This window comes from Cyprinus carpio, unplaced genomic scaffold (assembly GCF_018340385.1).
Source record: "Cyprinus carpio isolate SPL01 unplaced genomic scaffold, ASM1834038v1 S000006590, whole genome shotgun sequence".
NCBI lineage: Eukaryota > Metazoa > Chordata > Actinopteri > Cypriniformes > Cyprinidae > Cyprinus > Cyprinus carpio.
Window position 1 is genome coordinate 1,233,814 of NW_024879241.1, and position 22,314 is coordinate 1,256,127.

Below are 22,314 nucleotides of genomic sequence, written 5' to 3' on the forward strand. Positions count from 1 at the left end.
TAAACATTCTTCAACTCTTGGCGTGAGAATTATTTTTTTTTTTACAGTGGATAATTGTATTCAGCAGTGTTAGATGTGCAATAGAAACAAACATGTACAATGATAAACCTTAAAAAAAAAAAAAAAAAATATATCTATATATATATATATATATATATACATATTACATTATTATACAAAATAAGCGCCAAAAATCTCATAAAGAACATATTAGCAGACAGCAGCAGCATTAATATTTAATTTATTACGTATATAAGCTTTTAGATGCTCGTGACAATATCTAGTTTGTCCAAAGGATGTTTTCTCTAGTATTAAGACATGAAACATCTTTTACAGCATCACTCAGCTCTTCTGAAGCTGATCATTCCAGTTCAGTTTCTAATCTAATGTGTGCTAACATTTGCTGAACAGTGACCCTGGTCACAGTTTTCGCTAGGTCACCGAGTTAGGCACAACACCGGTGTTCATATGACCATCCAGCACTCACGTGAAACTATTTCCTCCGACACGCGACTCCTTAATTCCTCGTCGCCAATTATGTGATATCCTATGACGCAGCCATATCATTGCTGTAATAAACAAATATCAAAAAAGAGCAGGGGCGAAAGTACCACTTTTCAGAAAAACGTGATTTTAAAAGATAATGTTTTAGACAGAGATATATGTTTGCTGTGGTCAATAACTCACAAGTGTGGTCTAACAATACCAGGTGTATTCCCCATGAATTGAATTGCCCATGTCCGTCGCACAGACCTCTGTGTAGCCATATGCATTTACTGGTATTACTGTGGGAAAGAGGCTATAGGCCTATTTAATGTTTGTAAACATTCGGGATACATGCGCATCATGGTTACAGAAAACCCTCTCTGGTGATGCGGTTCATAATAACATCTTGCTTTGTCCAAACCACAAAGTCGCAGTAGTATGTGGAGCTGAACTTGATGGTAGTATTTGTGATTCTTCTTCAGTCGTTTTGTCATTTAACCCCTGACAAGGTGCTATGGCAAACGGATCCGTAAGCTGTATCCCACTCAGTAACGTCAATTTTTTTAAATAACAGTGTACATGTACAAAGGTTTGTTAACGCTCCACACACAATCACTTTATCATCCAAGAGGTCAACCTGTGTGAGTGGAATAACAGTTGCCAGGATTTTGAAATTTTTTCCATCTACCTATTACTCTTTCAACGTTAGACAAACGCCTTGATACGTCCACTTCTTGAGCAGAGAGCTGCTTTCTTTCTTTGGTAAAGTAAGGGATCTTAAGGGTGGCACCACGAACAGCAAGCTCATCTCTGATGGTAAAACCATGATCTGCTAGTATCTCATCATTGTGCTCTAGAAGGTCAAAAAATCCAGACCCAGCTGTTATTTGTTTATCTGAAACACGCCCAACCTGCAGAGAGAAAGGTAATGGCTCCTGCAGGTGACATGCCAACCAAATATTTAACAGTGTTGTGGCTTTTATAAGTTGAGTACGTCTGAGCTCTGGAGGTTAAATTTGTGGGTATGTTGGTCAAAATTTCTGTGCAGTCAATAATGCACCTGCAATGTTTATATTTAGGTTTAAAACATTTTGGCATATTCTTTAATATTGTTTGCTTGCTTGGCCACTTGATGAGAGGCTTTAAAGTCACAGACATAACAGGGAGCCAACTTCTCAAAATGTTAGAGATGTCACATTCTGGGACATTAAATCTGAAAGCAGTATCCTTGTTGCTGAGCCCTAATCTTAGTTTCATTAGGACAACTAATAGATGATCCTCCAGGTTTATAGAGCCACGCACAACCTCTACACTGTCTTTAAGTTTGTGAAGCAACCGCTCAAAAATGTGATGAGAGAAAACAGTCAGCCCATAACAGTTTAGTTGCTCGGTAGATCGTCTCTATGTGGTCTAACAGATTATATATATTCTCTGAATTTTTATGCATGCAATATGATCCCAGTTAGCAACTAAAGTGACCATATTTACCTCTCAAGTTTTGCATCGGCTTTGTTCATTTCACGATGGGTTGAGTAGGAAAATACAGAGGGGACGAAGTCGGGCCTATCGAAGTCCATGGACACCTCTCCTGTACAAAAGAGTGTATTCTGGTGATTGACAGTACGATGGAGTTTAACAGCGAACTTCAACCTGAGTTTGCTATGACGTATTAGCCAAGTAATAAAGTTACTACCCAAACTTACGAGACTACCTAGCCGTCAAGCTGACTCCTAGCAAGACAACGTAACAAATTTGAAGGTGAGTTAGCTAGTAAGCTAGTTAGACTCAAACTTTACATCATTGCATTATTCGGTGTTCTATTGTTAGATAAGCGTACAACTCGTTATTTATTACTGTGTGTGTGCCATTATTAGTTTGTTGTTAGCCAAAGCAAGTGATGTGTCTGATTTATCGTAACGTTACCTTACCTTTCCTGAAATGAAGTGTGAACTGCAGAGTCTGGCATTTTTAATTTGGTCCTCGTTCCAATCGGCTCTTCTGAGTGCTTGTAACCAAAGACATCTGCGGTTGGCATTAAAAGGAGTGTGAGTTGATGGTATGCGGTAAAACGTAAGTCCACTGTTTACCGATTTCCGATTCTGGCATCCCACTGCACAACACGACATTTTTCCTGTTGTCTTTTGCAAGTGACGTGCAGTTGGACCTGCGTGACGTCTGTGTGACGTAGGATGTTAATTCGTCTATTGAATGCTCCGGGAAAACATATCGTCAGTGTCACAGCGCCTGTTAATTGCTGTTGTGAATCCAGTAATTATTTATTTACAAATTATAAGCTCTGATTTTGACAAGTGTGGTATAAAAGCTTTGTTTATTAGAGGAATAATAGGTTAACTGTAAAATGTTAGATCGGGACCATGCCTCTGGATAATGTTCGAGCCCATAGCCTACATTTACACGGCTTTGTTCTGGTTTGCCGGTTGGTCACGAATTTCCAAAAATTCAATAACATTTAGGCATTGTTTCTTTTCCTAAAAGAGTCTAACCCTCTAATTCGCAGGTTTATTTTATTATCTTTCACTTTTAACTGTTTTCGCATTTCTTACTGTGCGTGGTAAACATGGGATGGGAAATTAAAGATTTCATGAATTAAGAATTTGTTCGATTTATTAATTTGTTCCCTTATTTCAGTTAAATCATGGGTTATTTAAGGAACAAAATTAATGAAACATGGACAGTGGCCACAAATTAATAAGTCATAGGAACTAATTAACAAGTTGTAGGATAGCCTTTCTGTCACTGTGTCCCGCAGCCCTGCAAAGCGCACAATATGAAATGATTATCTGATGAAATTACTTATTTACTACATTTTCTGTTGCTTTCCATGTAGAAAGAACTTTTGTGTTGTTTTCTATTTTAATTATACTTTTAAAGTTTAAATCACTTAAAAGCTTAATTTTACATTGTGAATGAATGATGAGTGCGTTATATACCGTTCACCATCACTCAGAGCCTCTCGCAGAGATGTACAAAAAAGTAGTATACTTCACAAGTTTATTTATATTCTTAAGTAGACTTAAGTAAAGTCAAGTATATTTTGACTTTTGTAAGCTACTAGAAGTCAAGGTATACTTAAAATGTCATTTTTTTTTTTAAGTATAATTTCTGAGGAGTACATAAAGCCCATTTCGTGAGAAGTACATAAAAGTAACCTAAAAAAAGCACACTTTCCTATTTTTAGTTTTAAAAGAAGTATACATAATAGCACACTTTGAATAAAATTCTTTTTCGTAAAGGGCAACATTAAATCAGTTAAACCGACCAGTCGACAGCTTTAATCAACTGCATCTCTTATCGACAATTAATCGATCATCGATTAATCATTGACATGCCTACTTTTCACCATTTTTCTTGTTTTGTTTAACTTTTTATGAATTTTATTTAAAAGCTTTGTATTGTGCAAAATTCTCACAAATGATTGGGCTGATTGCTTCTGTTTTGTATTGGTTGTGTCTGTCCTGGTTTACAGTTGGGCAGCAGTAGGAACATGAGCTCCCATCCAGGGCACTCCAAACAACTCCGAAGCGAGCCCGCCAACAATCCTCAGCTACTGAGAGTTGGCATATGTATTTTGCAAGCATGGTTGTGTTGTGCATCGGAAATCAGTTGGAAGAAGTTACTAAACGCTGCCATATCGTAGTGGCCAACCGTGGGGTCGACGTACGATTAGCCTAGGGAACGGACGTGACTCTATCCTTGGGGCAGAAGGATGGGGGTGTGACCATCCTAGGAATCCGGACGGTGACATTATTAATTTAAGCCACTCTCATGAAAAGTGTTAATTTAGGTATAGGGGGGGGGGACATTGTAATGCGATTAGGGAGTATAAGCATATTGCATTCAGTTGCGGAGGAGTCAGTTGTTTTATTTGTGAGCAGTCATATTTTTGCTAAGCTACACGCTGTCATACAAAGGAATTATGAACACATGCAAAAACAGAGGACTAATCAAAATGTTAATCACTTATGTTGTAGTCAGTCTGTGCCACTGTTGCTCATATTTAGAGTGATTAGTGAGTGACCTCCTTGATCCCTTTAGAGACTTTTTTTTTTTTCAAAAAGAGCCTAGCAACAATCAATTTCTGGACAAAAAAATCTTATCTACATCCTGAGACTCTCCCCTGACGTATCTAAAGGTGAGTTTCACTCATCTACAGTATATAAATATAAATAATAGTTATCAGTGAACTCAACTTCAGGGTTCATTAGCAACATTAAGTGAGATAATCGTTCAGTTGAAAGCTGTTGTGCAACACGGTCACCAGCTACTTTTTAATTTATTATTTCAAAAACAACAAATAAAATGACAAATCCTGGACTTACACTTTTATTCCCACTCTGTTGGTTCTCACTGGTTTCCATTGTTATGTGTTGCGTCCTGCGTGTGAGAAAACCATGGGTATATTCAGTGTGTTCACAGCAGGGTGTAGTTTGGGGTACACACAATCTACACGTGAAATCATTTTCACCAACACATCATGATTCACCAAACTTGACTACAACTTCTTCTAAATGTCCAAAAAAAAAAAGTGTTATATATAGATCTATAATAAAAAATTAAAAAGTGTACACAAAATGAAACAGTCATGTTACACGAGAAAAAGCACAAAGCAGCTTATAAACGTGTTCAAAGGTTAGGTTTCATCTTATCACGATAATAATGAATATACTAACATTTGATTCTGTCAGATTAAATCTGGTGGAGAGTGCGTCAGGTTATTATATTATTGTGACATTTGACAAAATAAATAATTAAGCAGATATGAGTGACTTTAATTTTGCTCTGGCGGCGTGACGTCATAGGGCAGCGCGCGCTCCCGCGTCTGTTGTGATTCGGCTCAAAAAGGTCTGTGTTTAAACTGATAGAAAGCGTTCAGTCAATTATATAGTTTTTAAGCGATGCGAGATTAATTATTTGCTATTGAAAACTATATCTAACATTAATAGACGTTATTTTGTGTGAGTAAACGCACGCGCACAGGAGTAACAGAAAAGAGCATCTCGTTCCGCTGGCTGTGTCTGAATCAGTTCATCATGAACACAGTTAGATCATTTCTGAGTAGTGACGGAGAAACGGAGCTCTTGAGACTCGACTGAATCGGTTGCTTCTCAAATTATTGAGTGACACTTCTAAGTAGATTTAACTCCCACTCCCTTACTGAACTAGTGAGCTAAACACTGAACTAGTGTGCTGAACACTGAACTAGTGAGCTGACTACTGAACTAGTGTGCTGAACACTGAACTAGGGTAGTCTTAACACTGAACTGAGTCTGCTGACTACTGAAACTAGTGTGCTGACTACTGCACTAATTGTGCTGAGCCGACTACCTGACTACTGAACTAGTGAGCTGACTACTGAACTAGTGAGCTGACTACTGAACTAGTGTGCTGACTACTGAACTAGTGTGCTGAACACTGAACTAGTGTGCTGACTACTGAACCAGTGTGCTGAACACTGAACTAGGGAGCTGACTACTGAACTAGGGAGCTGACTACTGAACTAGGGAGCTGACTACTGAACTAGTGTGCTGACTACTTAACTAGTGTGCTGACTACTGAACTAGTGTGCTGAACACTGAACTAGTGAGCTGACTACTGAACTAGCGAGCTGACTACTGAACTAGTGTGCTGAACACTGAACTAGGGAGCTGAACACTGAACTAGTGTGCTGACTCCCTTACTAGTGTGCTGAAAACTGAACTAGTGTGCTGACTACTGAACTAGGGAGCTGAACACTGAACTAGTGTGCTGACTACTGAACTAGTGTGTTGACCACTGAACTAGTGTGCTGACCACTGAACTAGTTTGCTGACCACTGAACTAGTGTGCTGACTACTGAACTAGGGAGCTTAACACTGAACTAGTGTGCTGACCACTGAACTAGTGTGCTGAACACTGAACTAGTGTGCTGACTACTGAACTAGGGAGCTGAACACTGAACTAGTGTGTTGACTACTGAACTAGTGTGCTGACTACTGAACTAGGGAGCTGAACACTGAACATTTATTGTGCAAAAGCAAAACTGTAATTATACAACACAATGTTGCAGATAAATAAAAGAAAAGTCTTTCCTTCTAAAAGGCACTATACTTAGTTTGTTTAAGTCCTTGGTTCTTAAATACCACTCAAGTTGCAGAGAACAGAAAAACTGGTGTCTTTTTAGTTAAGGAACATACACTGTACTGAAAATACTTCCAGCATTAATTAGGCAAAGATAATTATTTTGTGTAATGCACAGATACTTTAAATAAAAACATATTTCAAACCTGCAGCCTAAGGTAACACATTTGGTTTTAAACATTTTGTTCTCCTAATGAAATTAAAACTGGTGTCTTGTTAATAAAGGAACGGACACTGTGAATTAGGGATGTACTTCCAGTATTAGGCATGGCTATTTTAAATAAAGAAAATTCTTCCAAGTGTAGTACACATATACTTCAAATTAAAACATTATAAAGTGCTAAATGAAAGCACTAAATAAATAAATAAAATACTTCCAGTATAAGGGACATAAACGTCAACTAAAGAAAATTTTTAAAGTACAGTAGTGCCATGCCATATATACAGTAAAAAGTGCAAATGTAGTTTTAGTTATTTTCTTAAAGGACACAAAATATGCAAAGACCAACAAGAAAAACTGTTCTGGTGCTTAGTTAAAAAGCAACACAACAACGAATCCTAAACTCAGGCACTCACTGAGATTTTGTTTAATACACAACAATTGTCATTTGTTAGGCCCTAAAGATTATTAGCCAGGAACACAAGCCTGTCCACAGTCTCTGGCTTCAACAGAGACGGGTGGCATGTAACAATGTTGCCACCAAAGATAAATGCCCTTTTCGAAGGAGCACTTGTGGCCGGGATACAGAGATATTTGGCCAGTCTAGCCACCCTTGGAAAATTAGCTTGGTACAGCCGCCACCAGTCCAGTGGGTCAGTCTCTTCATCAACCTGCATTGTCTGCAGGTAACTTTTTAGCTCCGCTTCGATGGCCTCTCTGTCAGCGAGAGCAGCTGTGCCATCCGAGGAGGCCTTTTTGAAAAAGCTTCCCAGGCTCCGTTTTACCTTCTTTGATTGTCTCTGAACAGCTACTTCAGCAGCTTCAGCACCATCAGCTGCAGCTTCTGTGCTTGTGTGTGGCAGTGGCTCTCTGACCGGTGCAGCTTGCACCTCCAACAGTGACAGAATTTCTGCTACCGCTCTGGTCTTGATGAACTCCTGGCGGTCATCAGCATATGCATCTTTAAACCGTGGGTCGACCAAGGAGGCCATATCCAGCAGGTCAACCATTTTTGGGTCTGAGTACTTCTTGTTTAAGTACTCTAGGATTACTTTTTTCATGTCCTTGGTCAGCTCTGTGTCATCATCAGTTGCAGCCAGAACAGTGTTGTTAAAAAGATGGAGAACAGGTTTGATGTACGACACACTGACATAATCTTCTCCAGACAGCGCGTCTGTGAATTCCAGCAGTGGGCCGAGGGTCCGGCTTATAGATTCCAAGACATCTGTATCTTGCCAAGTGGGAACCAGTTGTTTGGTTTTCCTGTCTGCTTTCAGTACCTGTGATCGGACCTTCTCTGGTTCAAGCACCCTCTGGATCATCATCTGGCGTGACCCCCACCTTGTTGGTGTTTCTGTGATGAGCCGATGAAAGGGAAGATGGTACTCTGCCTGGGCTTTCTTCAACTCTTTTCTTCTTTTCCAAGAGTATGAAAAGGCACTCACAATCTTCTTGCATATGCCTACAGCACAGTCAATTCGGGGCATCTCTGTTTCTGTGAAGTATTTGCGGCTTGGCACCTCATATCGTGGATCAATAGCTCTGATCATGGCTTTAAAGCCACGTCTCTCTACCGTTTGAAAAGGGACCATGTCCTTACACAAGTAAACAGTTATGGCCCTGGTAATTTCAATCCATCGCGGGCTCTTCCTAATATAAGGAGTACCTTTTGAAAATGACTGTTGGATTGAGGTTTGGATCAGTTCCTGTTTTTTCTGTCCTGCGTTCTTCGTACTGGATCTTGCGGTTGGCTGCATTGCCTGGCAATGCTGGTATTCAACGACATGTTTAGTTTTGAGGTGGTAGAACAGATTAGTCATGTTACCTCTCTTAGCTGGAAATTTTGGCCCACACACTCTACAGAGTATATTTTTCTGCTGCTCGTCGGACAGCTTAAATCCAAACCAAGTCCACATAATAGATGTTGCACCGGTCTTTTTCATGAGCTCCTCTGTTTCACTGACACTTTCAGCCACTTCAACTCATGGCTCTAAATTTCGTGGTAGATTGCGTCATCAACATGCATTATCGCTATCTCTATTGTAGGCCAATTTTGTATTATCTATATCAAAAACCCTATCGTAGGCCAATTTTGTATCGTTTATATCGCATATCGTTTATATCGCCCATTACTACTGACTACTGAACTAGTGTGCTGACTACTGAACTAGAACTAGTGTGCTGACTACTGAACTAGTGTGCTGACTACTGAACTAGAATTAGTGTGCTGACTACTGAACTAGTGTGCTGACTACTGAACTAGAACTAGTGTGCTGACTACTGAACTAGTGTGCTGACTACTGAACTAGAACTAGTGTGCTGTGCTTACTACAACAATAGAACCAGACTACCTAACTACTGAACTATTACTCCCTTACTCAATCAACTAAGAAACTTATAACCTTGTGACACACTGACAAACTAACTACTTAACCAGACTACCTAACTACTGAGGAGCTGACGGAGAGATTTAGTTTGGGTTTATTTTGCTCTCTGTTCATCGTTCTCTTCATCTTAAACAGAGAAAGTCCTGCTGAAGAGACTGAGATCCTCGTGACACACTGATACTGAACTAGTGTGCTGACTACTGAACTAGTGTGCTGACTACTGAACTAGTATGCTGACTACTCAACTAGTGTGCTGACTACTGAACTAGTGTCCTGACTACTGAACTAGTGTCCTGACTACTCAACTAGTGTGCTGACTACTCAACTAGTGTGCTGACTACTCAACTAGTGTGCTGACTACTGAACTAGTGTCCTGACTACTGAACTAGTGTCCTGACTACTGAACTAGTGTGCTGACTACTGAACTAGGGAGCTGATGGAGAGATTTAGTTTGGGTTTATTTTCCTCTCTGTTCATTGTTCTCTTCATCTTAAACAGAGAAAGTCCTGCTGAAGCGACTGAGATCCTCATGACACACTGATACTGAAATAGTGTGCTGACTACTGAACTAGTGTGCTGACTACTGAACTAGTGTGCTGAGTACTGTACTAGGGAGCTGACGGAGACTACTGAACGCGGGGAGTGATGGAGATTTAGTTTTGGGTTTATTTTGCTCTCTGTTCATTGTTCTCTTCATCTTAAACAGAGAAAGTCCTGCTGAAGTGACTGAGATCCTCGTGACACACTGATACTGAACTAGTGTGCTGACTACTGAACTAGGGAGCGGATGGAGACATTTCGTATGGGTTTATTTTGCTCTCTGATCATTGTTCTCTTCATCTTAAACAGAGAAAGTCCTGCTGAAGAGATCCTCGTGACACACTGATATAAAGATGGCGTTTATTAAACAGGAGAGTGAAGACTTCAGGATTGAAGAAGTGTTCAGTCTGAAACAAGAAGAGACTGAGGAACAAACAGGTTGGTTTCCTTCTCAAAGCTCAACTCACTCATTTGATCCGGTTATTAAATGTGCAGCTCTACAGAAATTAATGATGTTTCTGAAGTGTCCTAATTAAAGTGTTTTTATTTGACATGGAGCCTCATGTGGACAGATGTTGAGATCACATGACCTGACAAACACTAAGTGCATTTAGGTTCGACGTCGCGGTACGTTGAAGACTTTTTTTCTTTGATCTTTTGTTTTTAGTTTAGGAGTAGATGGAAATGGTCTTACGTCTTAGTTTTCCTTTTTGATTACATGGGTTTACTTTTGGCACAATCCCGATTTCCCCCTTTGTCCACCTCAGTTCCTACAAATTATCTTTGTTTAAATACTTGTTTTTCTTGATGTACAAGGGTTAGTATAGTTAATTGTAAAATTAACTTGTAATGAATACTTGTGTCTCTTGGTTTCAGTAAATTTATTGATATGGTTGAGCGGGTGCCGAACTGGTTTAATGTTCCTTCTCAATCCCCTCGTTAACAAAACTAGAAGGTCGGCGTAACGACAATGGGAGCTCGTCAAGGATCAACTGAATTAATAAAGGAACGGTTTCATCACCGTCTCTTATCCACTGGGTGTATTGATAGTTGTATTTCGCGGTTGTACAGCATCTAGCAAGAATGGTTATGTTTAGTTTTGGAAAGGTTCTTGAAAGTCCACCAGCTGAAGAAGGAATTAGAATGGTTGTTGGCCAGGAAGGATGATTTGGTGATGATAGCAAGTCTGTTTCAATTTCGGCAATAAAAAATGCTCTCTAAAACCCCCCCAAAGAGATTAAGTCTGTGGCTTATAGTGAATCGATTAGTTGGAGTTGAATGTGCTTGTGTTGCCCGCTGAGAATCAGGCTACGCTCTTGACGAGGAGGGACAGTGTCCGTGCTCGGAGGTGTTGTATTTTTGGTACCGGAGTGAAATTCTTGAGTGAGGAGCGACCTAGCAGCCTATGGTGGAGCTGCCTGAGGCTAGTAGAGGGGTTGCCTCCATTTGAACCATTCTCCATTTCTCAATGCCTTAACAGAGGAAGGAAGGAAAGCGAGGACTTAAGCGTCCGTTTGCGCAGTTTGCAACTTGACGCGGAGGAGAAGGCAGAGGCAGGCAGAGATGAATTCTGCGGTTACAAGTAAGTAAATTTGAACTAATCGAGGTAGTCACCCGGCGGGCGAGACGAAGACGCAGGTCAAAAATGCGACAACTGGAGCTCTGACGCATAATCCAGAACCCTTGTGGGAGCGGCTCGCCTCCTGTGATACCAGATCTCCCTCTCGAGTTAGTCACGATCATACGCTGACACACCCGACCGTTTATACCATTGTAGTGCTTACTACTAACTGTGTGCCAAAACCATCTGCTTCAATCCGTTTTACACAGAGCCTTCGATGATTGGTCTAAGAATATCACCCTAAGTGCCACATTTTCGTTTTTGGAGACAGAAGGTAAGGGTCATGCTTGGTGACCTTTGGGAGCGCATTTGCTATGTCTTTTCGTGTAGCCACAAGAATGTGCGGCTTTGTTATTGCTACATCGCCTAAACCTACCTAGTGGTTAAAGCATTGGAGCCATCTGTTTCACGGTTTTCTCCCTCACCCTTCATTTGGAGGACAGTTTGAAATATGACACTCGCTAAAATTAGCAATTCTACTTTGACCTCTCTGAGTTCCAGCCTTCAAGAAAGACCAGAGAGCTCATCGGCAGATAGTAGAAGTTTAGAAGGCATTAAGAAGAATTACTACTCACGACCCTTTATTTGAAATCTCCCGAGAGAAGCCCCTCTCTTTGATAAATGGTGGCTCAGCTGTAGGGCGTTTAGTTGTAATTCAAACCTGTAAAAGCAGATAGATTTTAAAATTCCCTTAAGAGTATGGAGTTCCACTGCTCTGAGAATTTAAGGGATATTTAATCCGAGCGCTGTGTTCAGCTATTTGACTTTAGGAACCAGAAGGTTTGTTTCATTGTATAGCAAGCTGCCTGTTTTAGCAGATGAGTTCATGCTCACTCATAAGGGTTGTCTTTTCGTGTGTGGCGCACAGAAAAGAGCGTGCACCTGGTAGTCCGATATCAACTACAGGTATGTGTTCGGGAGAAGTCTGGGTTACATAAGGGAGAATAAGAATAGGAAAGAACGGAGAAGGAGAAAGGGGAAAGACGAAGAAGCTCCCCTGGCTCCCCTTATGCCGAAGTCGGAAAGCGAAGCGCTAAGGGATTGTTTTATTACGCCATATAAAACCGCGACATTTGATGTCTGATTTTTGCCGGTTGTTATACGTAAGTACAGTTAGCAACCCCCGAAGAGGGCTTGCATTAGTGAAGACTTTCACTACCGTCTGCAATTCATCATGTTGTACTGACGGTTGTTGTGACATACAAATTCTTCTACATACCCACCTTAGTTCGTTATATGTCCAGGAAGGATTTGTATTCGTTTTATCTGGAACCATGCGAAGAGAGACTCAGAAATTGAATCTGCATTCTATTCTCCCGAGACTTACAGGGGACGATGCAGTCAATTTATGCCTGTAATGATGTATTACAAGTATCTGCGTATGCATCATATTGTGGCATCAAACATTTCCTGATTCGATGGGATAGAAAGGAAATGCAGGTAGGTTGTACCTTTAGCATGTCAGTGCTCAATTTACAATGTTAACACTCAGTTTCAGGCTGTCGCTGCCGAGTTTGGAATGCGAATATATTCATTCCTGTAAAAGGAATTCCACTCATCTTAGGAAACGATTTGGCTTAGCTGGAGGTAAGCAGTTTTTTGACCAGCTCATCCATACGGTGATCCTGGACTGTTTCCGCGTGTTGGTCCAATGGGACTTGTTTGATGGGGCTGATTTGCATCCTGAAGGGTTTTCGGGCTTGTAGCAGGTTTGCCAGTAAGTCGTCACTGACCCCTTGTGAATCAGTCAGGTAAAACGCTGGACGAAGTTGATTTGGCTGAGCTCAAGTGACTGGGACATAGTCGGTAGCGGATGATGGGATACCCTGTTGTGACCACCCTTAAAGGAATCACGATGGTTTGTTGAAAATTGAAAACTTCGTTTCCTTAAGAGTGATAAAATTCAGCACCAATTTTACTTGAAGTTTTAGTTCGTTAAATCGTGCCTGGTCTACTAGTTCTCTACGCTCACATTATGGCACACGAATGATGATCCTCTCTTTGTATTAAATGGTCTATCAGCACTTTTTTGTGATTAGCTACCCGACCCCGATCGGCTCTGCAACAGCAAAGAAGAACAAAAGAAAGAAAAATAATTGCCATACTTCATAGACAATGTTTTTACTTATGCGCCCGCACCCTAGTGGTTTTGCTACTAAGGCATGAGGAAGGAATTTGGCAACTGAACGAAAGTGGCTATCACCAAGTCTTGGTAGTTCCAAATAAATAAGCTGTGTCCTCATGTATTGTGTAGTGGCCCCGCCCAATGAACTCATATGTCTCTCTGGTGCATAGTGGGGGCTTAACGACAAAATTAACCAGCGTACTCCTTCAGCATTTCTTTTTTATTTTGCTTGGGTTGAACGTCGCGTGACGTTTTGCAAATAATTTTAGTCGCTTCCGTGTTAGATCGTGTTCAAATGCAGGAAAGCCGAAATCAGGTTATCGGCACTCCGCTCCACTAGTCTCCTATCCCGGTTATAGGAGAAGCGACGTTAAACGAGCTACTGGTTGACTGTGTCGAGAACCATTGACCGAAACGAAAGCAGGTTACTAATCAATCTATATGTAGCGATTAATGTGTAGACCGCGCGACCCTAGATATTTCCCTGAAGCTGTTCCATTGCGGAAGAGTGCCGGCTCCCTGTTTATTCTGAAAGTTTTGACTAAGTTTCTTTTTACCTTTGGACTTACCAAAGTTGTTACTCCAACAGCACCACAAGCGGTACAAATGTTTGGTCGCGAGTTGTACCCAACCACGAAAGTCTTTGTCTATTGAATCATCGGGTTTCTCAGTGCGTCACATCCCAGAGAGCCAGGCGTGCAATCGCAAGGTTTTTCATCAGACCTTGAAATCCGCCCATGCTTCGAAAATTCTGTATAAGCACACAACGTAGAGATTGCAGCGATGAAGGACATTCCCTTCATTTATTCCGTCTTGCCTGTACGGGTTGCAGAGTGATGCATGAATCACTTCGTGTTTTAGTCGCGGGCCGAGATGCTGTCTTGTTGGACAATACTACTTCGGGGGGACCGTCTTAAACGCACGTTTGAAAGAACAGATGATTAGAGATGTAAGGACAGAGAACGACGACGAACGTCCTCCGGATTACGGTTATTAGTCGATTTCGAGAGGAGAAACTGCCCATAGTGATGATGATCTTACCCACGGTACGCTTCCTGAAAAATGGAATAGTCGGAGATGAATGGACGATTTCGACAGACACAGTAGTTGCACTCGGTCCTTTTAACAAGCCTGATGTACAAGAGTCGGTCGGGATATTATTACCAATACCAGGCGTCTGCATTGTGCTGCCTAGCATTACCGTGATCCCGTCATAACCATTAGTTATGGAACCTGAGTGATGATACTGAATTAGTTATGATGCACTCCGCGAAGGACGTCGCAAAGACGCAGTGTTTGCCACACTTAATAATGCTTAAAGCAATACCCTGATCTTTGATGTTAGCGGAACCTGTTAGGAGCAGGATCATATGCACAATCGCAAGCTGTGATGCATAAACGTCCTACAAAGCTTTGTCTTGTCTGTAGAAGGCCCTGAAATGAATGCCTGCTCGAGGTTAGGCTACTTTTCGGCGTAGCTAAGAAATACTCCTCACACAGCTGCAGTCAAGGTGGATAACTCCGCTAGTGCGTATCCAAATTCTGACTTCTCAGTTCATCTTCTCCCAAACTGATATGGCAAAGAACATTGATTTCGCGTAGCTCTTAATCACATTCATTTTCCCCGTTTCGATTTGTTATGATGATCCCCGTGTCCCAGACTAGGGTTGTTACAAGCATGTCTTGATTTTCGAGGTGCCGAAACCGATAAAACACATCCTATAGAGTTTAACGATATTAAGAGATTCTGCTATGAAGAACAGAACTGTGCTCTTTCTTTAGCAGAATAGATGTAGCTCGCCATAGTTATAGCCGTGGAGCTCCCCATTCTTCTCCGTTAAGAAACCTATGGTTCTTTTTCCGTTGTTGTAGCGATTACCGAAAAGTCAATGCGGTCACCGTGCCTGATTGTTATCCGCTCCCTAGAATCGCGGAGAATTGTGTCGACAGTTATTGGGTCTGCCAATGTTTGTTAGCACACTTGACTTGCTTAAAGGCTAATTGGCAGGTTCGCATTAACCCCCACAGGCATCCGACATATTCTGCATTCGTTAACTCCGGATTGGCTTATTTATAACAATATCAGGTTATTGCATTCGGGTTACGAAAACCGCCCCTGCTACGTCAGCGTATTGATTTCAATTGTCCCGCTGGGGTACCAACTGCCAGGCTATTTGGATACCCTGGCGAATCTGTTCTAATGACTGGGAAGAGCATTCTGTCATTGGGTTTGCGTACGGTGGGTTTGAACCTTTTAAAACATGCATCTTTAACACTTAAACGCTCGCTAAGTGTGTGTTCGGTCAGCCCACTGTGACGCTATTTAGGAAAGCAGGTAGGAAATGGTCCAAAGTAACGCCGGTAGAAGAAAAAGTGGGTGGCTATTACTACGTTTTCCTGTCCCTGTTACAAAACAACAATCAACGGCGAGAGTTCAAGAACGATTTTTGGGTATGATTGGTTACTACCCATGTGTTTTTGTGTAAGAATTTTTGGCCACGGTAGTCGACTTCCTCTTACTAACCTCCTCAGCCCATAAGCAGACTTTTGATGTGGGTCTGAAGAGTGTCAGGTGGCCTATTGAAAATGCTAATGCTTTTTTGATGTGTACCGAGTCCAGTTCTGGCGGCTCCTGCATTTTAAATCGTGCATTCAAGCTGGAGGGCGACGCGAGCGCAGTAGGCGCTGAGGCAGTCCTGATTCAGGAGGGTATGATGGTTGTGGACCATCCAGTTTTGTTTTTTTTCTTTTTCTCTTTCCCCTCGTAAATTCAATAACTCAAAAAAAAGCAATTATTCCTATGCCATTGAAAAGGAACCCTAGGCGTTGGGCTACTGGCCTTACAGTTCTTTGTGAAGTCTATTTGGGTTTTTTCTAGTTTTGGCTGCCTACAATGTGTGTTTTACTGATCATCATCCCCCTTGTTGTTTCTCTGTCTCGCATGTACAATGCCAGAGCCAACGAATTGATGGCGTTGGGCTCTGTTTTGTGCAGAATTATCACTTGGAAATTCATCACAAGAAAAGGTTCTGAGAACATCCTTTGCTGATGCTCTTTCTAGAGGTTGATTTTTAGTATGTGGGTAGAATAGTGCTTCGCTTATGTTTAGTGTTTTGTTTTTCTTTATCAACTATGAGCTTTCGAAATCTTAAATGTGGGGGTGTTACTGTCCTTAGGGACGGTTAGTGTTTCATGTGTATTTTGTTTCTCTTTTCGGTGTGGTCTTTGCCTCTCTTTTACTGTCACTCTAACAGGCCCGTTGGCGGATTTTGCTGTTTTTGCCCTGTCACATCATCTGTGACGAGTTGATTGGGTGTGTGCCCTGTTGAGGGCGTGATACTCATCATCCCGAGGCTTGACACCTGGGGAAGCTGCTATTTTAAGGGAGATGCTACTGCCAGTGCGGGAGAGAGACTTTTTTTGCTTTGATTTTGGTTTGTAATGTGTCCTGGTTTTGCTTTGTTGTGACTTAGTTTTTGGTTAAGTGAGTTTGTCATGTGAATGTTGCCTGTTGGGATTGGCCCTAAGAACTCCTTATGTTGTGAGGCTTTGAAAGTTTTAAACAGCTTCTTCAAAGCTGGGTTAAGCTGGAAGGAGGAAGGGTTAGAGGTAAGCATGTCACGTGACCTACATTTTACAAACACATTTAGTAATGGAATTTTGTCTATGGACACTAGGTCTTATGGATTTGTGCGCACTCTCTGTCAGTTTTTGTTTGAATTAGTTAGAGTAGTTTAGTTGACGACGTCGCGGACGTTGAAGACTTGTTTTCCGTTGATCTTTTTGTTTTTACGTTTAGGAGTAGAATGGGAAATGGTTCTTAGTTAGTGTTTCCTTTTTGAAAATTATTTTTATTTGGCACAATCCAGATTTCCCTTTAGTCCTCCTCAGTTTCCTAAAAATGATCTTTGTTGTGTAAATATTGTTTTTTCGTGATGTAAAAGTGGTTAGGTATAGTTAATTTAATAAATTCACTTTATGTGACTACTTTGTCTCCTTTGTTTTTCCCCTCATAAATTGCAGTGAAGTAGGTGGGGTTGACAGTGGCGGCGGGGGGCGTAAGCGCTGTTTAAATGTTCCGCTTCGCAATCCCTAGATTGTTTAAGAAGACTCTCTATTCCAGTTGGTGTCTGGAACTGCCAGTCTGCTGTAATCTATTTCTACTCATTCAAGTCTCAACCTCATGGCCCTAACTGAGACTTGGATCAAACCTGAGGACACAGCCACTCCTGCAGCCCTCTCCAATAATCTCACCTTATTGGGAAGGGCAGAGGGATGGGCCTACTTTTCTCAAAAGAATGGAAATTTGATAGTCTGCCATCTCTTCCTGGCAACAGTTCATTTTAATCACAACACAATTACTATTAACCACCCTGTTCCAATCCATTTTGTAGTTATTTATCATCTCCCAGGTCAACTGGGTAACTTCTTAGATGACTTGGATGTGTTACTCTCAAACTTCCCTGAGGATGGTACTCCTTTGGTAGTACTTGGTAACTTCAACATCCACCAGATAATCCACAGACTGCTGACTTCAACACTCTGCTTGCCTCATTTGACCTCAAGCGAGCATCTACTACAGTGACTCACAAATCAGTTAATCAATTGGACCTTATCTACACACGCTACTGCTCAACTGCAACTGCCCACTTTACTTATACCGTTGCACACCTCAGACTGCTTCTAACCTCACAGCCGACTCCAGACACAACACAACACTCTTCTGCAGGTCCCCTTATAGTGTACCCTACTCTCGCTCTCTTCCACTTGCCTTTCCTCTATGGTTTCATCTTCACTTCCTCCACCCTCTCAGTTTTCAGCACTGGACACAACACTGCTACGGACATTTTTTGCTCCACTCTAACGTCTTGCTTAGACAACTTTTGCCCCTTTTCATCCAGACCAGCATGCACCACTTCCCCTGCCCCCTGGCAGTCTGATGTTCTCCGGGAACATCGCTGTAGACCCAGTGCTGTAGAAAGAGAGTGGCACAAATCAAAAAACTCTAATGACCTTAGTGTATATCAATCACTTCTCTCCTTCTCCTCTGCAATTGTCTCCACTGCTAAAACAACATACTACCACAACACAAACACTGACAACTGTTCTGACTCTCGCATGCTTTTCAAACCTTTTCTTTCTCTTCTTTGTCCGCCCCCACTCCTTCATCAACTCCATACTGCTGATGACTTCATAAATACAACAAGAAACATCAGCGACCAATTCTACATACCACCAAAAACTGACAAACTTCATAACCACAAATACTCCATTCTCTCTCCTCCTCCTCTCCACTCTCGGAGGCAGGCATTTCTAAACATGTCCTTTCCAATCATCCTACTACTTGTCCACTTGATCCTATAGACCTACTCACCTCCTTCAAGCCATTTCTTCTTCAGTTATACCCGCACTCACTTCACTCACATTATCAACACCTCTCTTCACTCTGGTACATTTCCCGCAGCATTCAAGCAGGCTCGGGTACCCCACTGCTTAAGAATTCAGCACTTTTAGAAAACTACAGACCATTATTCCTTCTTCTGTTCATTGCAAAGACACTTGAGCGAGTTGTGTTCAACCAACTCTCTATGTTTCTTGCACAAAACAACCTGGTGGACAGCAATCAATCTGGCTTCAAAAGCGGCCACTCAGCTGAGACTGCACTGCAATGTCAGTTGCAGAGCAGTGGACTTAGACTTAGCTGGTGACATTTTGTGGTCAGTTTTGCAGAGGATGACAGTGTTGAATGCAGAGCTATAGTCAACAAACAGCATCCTCACGTATGTGTTCTGTATTTTCAAGTGATTCAAAGCAGTGTGAAGAGCCAAGGAGATGGCGTCCTTTGTGAACCTTTTCACTCTGAATTGGGTTGAGTGAGGCCGGTATGGAATTCTTAATGTGCGAGAGGGAAGAGCCTTTCAAAAAACTTCATCACTACTGCAGTGAGGGCCATTGGTCAATAGTTATTCAAAGAAATTATATTCATTTTCTTTGCTTCTGGCATAATGATGGCTGATTTTTGGCACTTAGGTACTGATGCCAGAGACAAAGACAAAATGATGTCAGTGGAACACTGCCTGGGCCCACAGCTTTGTTTGGATTTACTCTCCACAGTGTGCAATGTACATCACAAATGCTCAGTGTCAGAGGCTGATCAACTTCTGTGGCTGGGATTGTGACCGTTGTTAAGTTGTTTCTGTTCTCAAACCGAGCAAAGAAATTGTGAAGCTCGTTCGATATTGAGACATAACTGTGGGGGAGAAAAGGTGAACTTTTGTGTTCTGTGAGAGCTCTGATTCCTTTCCACACACTCCTGGTGTCAGAGTTGCTGAAGTGTTCTTCAGTATGTCGTCTATAGCTGGCTTGTGATTTTTTTTTTTATGCCTTTCTTAAGACTGGGTTTAGCTACATGTTATGCTTTGGGGTCACCACATTTAAAGCCTTTTTTGCGTGTTCTCAGAAGGTTTTACCCTATTTGTTCATCCATTGTTTCTATTGTCTTCTCCACTGTAACATTTCCTAAATGTAGAATATGTAGAAGAGTACAGTGGCTGTGTATTCCTCCAGGTCTGGCAGTTTCATGGGTTTCTGCATCTGCGAACAACTCCCAGACAGCGCAATCAAAACAGTCCTGAAGCTGTGCTATGGCATCCTCTGGCCAAATCTTGACAGTTTTTGAATGGTGGTGTCTTGACTTGCGAATGAGAGGTCTCTATGCTAGGGTCAGAAACAGTGAAGAGATGATCAGACTGACCAAGAGGATGGCTGGAGAAGGCTCTGTGTGAGTCCTTGATGTTGGTGTACACATGGGCCAAAATATTGGAACATCTGGTGGAACATTTCACATGCTGATAGAATTTATGGAGCACTGTTCATAGATTGTTGAAGGCTGTTTTGGTTACTTTTCTGTTTGCTCCTCAGCTGCCACAGTACTAATAAGATCTAGTATGCATGTTGTTGGTTGGATAACTGTTGATATAGACAGCTAATTCCTCTCACGCAAGTGCAGAAACTACATGTTGTGCTGCCATCACATGCTATCGGAAATTTCCTGTTTCCCACTTATGAAGTTGTGATTACAAGATTGTCATATTCAAGTGCTTTAATGTCAGAAAGAATAAAATGTAGCATGCCATTGGTTGACAATCATATAAACATTCTCCACACGCTATACATGCAGTTTGCTGACAATCCTGGAATTTTGATCAAATACATGCTTATTTCACTGCTTATAAAACAAAATATGATCATTCATATCTAGCCTATAAATACAGTAAATTTAGCGACAAGACAAAGGGATGCAGTTGTTATGAGAACAGCACTGACAGCAGCAATAGTTGTCCCCTCCACCATTCAAATTCTACCACACTCGGAAACTTCTGGTATCAAAATTATTTCCGAATTTCCCAGTAGTAAATACAACTTGAGAGGTTATTCACGTCTAATTTCTGATTAGGAAACTAGTATTTACGATAATTCCGATAGCATGTGAAGGCAGCATTAGTTTGCAGTGGTCTGTTGTTGATCTAAACCAAAAAGCTGTGCTTGAACACAGTCGGCTTTCAACACTGATCGTTTTTTGAAGTCAGCTTGATGTGTCCAAGCTTTAATGTTCCTTTTCACATCTTTTGCTTTGTGGTTTTAAAAAACCGTGGTTAACTTGTATTTGTCTTTGTTTTTGTTTTAGAGCTGCTGGTGCTGAAAGTGGAGAATCAATATCTGAATGAAATGGAACAGACATATCTGTATGAGAAACCCCATGATTTAATAACTGGTGAAGCCACACAAACGGCAACTATACGTAAAAGAGCTCAGAAAACCAAATCTAACAGCTCTTTCACCTGCCATCACTGTGGAAGGAGTTTCAATGTAAAACAAAAACTTCAAACACACATGAGAGTTCACACTGGAGAGAGACCATTCACCTGTCAACAGTGTGGAAAGAGCTTTGCTTATCAAGGAGCCTTTAAAAGGCACACGAGAACTCACACGGGAGATGCGCAAAAATCAAACCTTAAAAAGCACATGAGAACCACTCAGAAAGGATCTCTTAATAATCACATGAGAACTCACTCAGGAGAGAAGCCTTTCACCGGCCAACAGTGTGGTAAGTCAAACCTTAAAAAGCCACACCTTCAAAGACACATGAGATCTCACTCAGGAGTGAAGCCTTTCACCTGTCAGCATTGTGGAAAGAGTTTTACACAGAAAAGTACCCTTCGTTCCCACATGAGCATTCACACTGAAGGGAAACCTTATACATGTGAACAGTGTGGAAAGAGTTTATCTGCAAATACAAAACCTTAAAATCCACATGAGAATCCACACTCAAGAGAAGCCTTACTCTTGCAAGTATTGTGGGAAGAGTTTTCACACATTTATGCTCGCGTAATTACCACATGAGAGTTCACACTGCGCCAAAGCTGTTCACATGTGACCGTTGTGGAAAGACCCTCACAACAAAATTTAGCCTTGAGTGTCACAAGCTCAGGCACACTGGAAAGAAACCCTTCAAATGTGATCAGTGTGGAAAGGGTTTCATATGTAAGGTAAGACTTGATTGCCACATGAAGACTCATACGGCAGAGAAATGCTGTAAATGTGCTCAGTGTGGAAAGAGTTACAGCAATAAAAGTAGCCTCACACACTCAAGAGAAGCCTGTACACACACGAAAAAAAAAAGCCTATGGGAAGACCTTCTCACAAATAATCTTAAGATTCACATGAAATATGTGTGGAATCGTGAACAAACTCGCATGAGATTTCATTTTGGGGAGAACTATTTTTATATGCGATCACTGTACGAAGTGTTTCTCAGTCAAATGAAACATGAAGACTCACACTGGAGAGAGACCTT

General features: G+C 41.4%; 1 protein-coding gene across 1 annotated transcript; it reads left to right on the top strand.

Annotated features, from left to right (window-relative positions):
• Positions 1-9,835: 9,835 nt before the first annotated feature.
• Positions 9,836-21,764, top strand: LOC109077647 (gastrula zinc finger protein xFG20-1-like). Its single transcript, XM_042754761.1, has 2 exons — positions 9,836-10,149; positions 21,145-21,764. The coding sequence occupies exons 1-2, from the start codon at positions 10,065-10,067 to the stop codon at positions 21,762-21,764; spliced, it is 705 nt and encodes a 234-aa protein (XP_042610695.1). The 5' UTR covers positions 9,836-10,064.
• Positions 21,765-22,314: the final 550 nt, after the last annotated feature.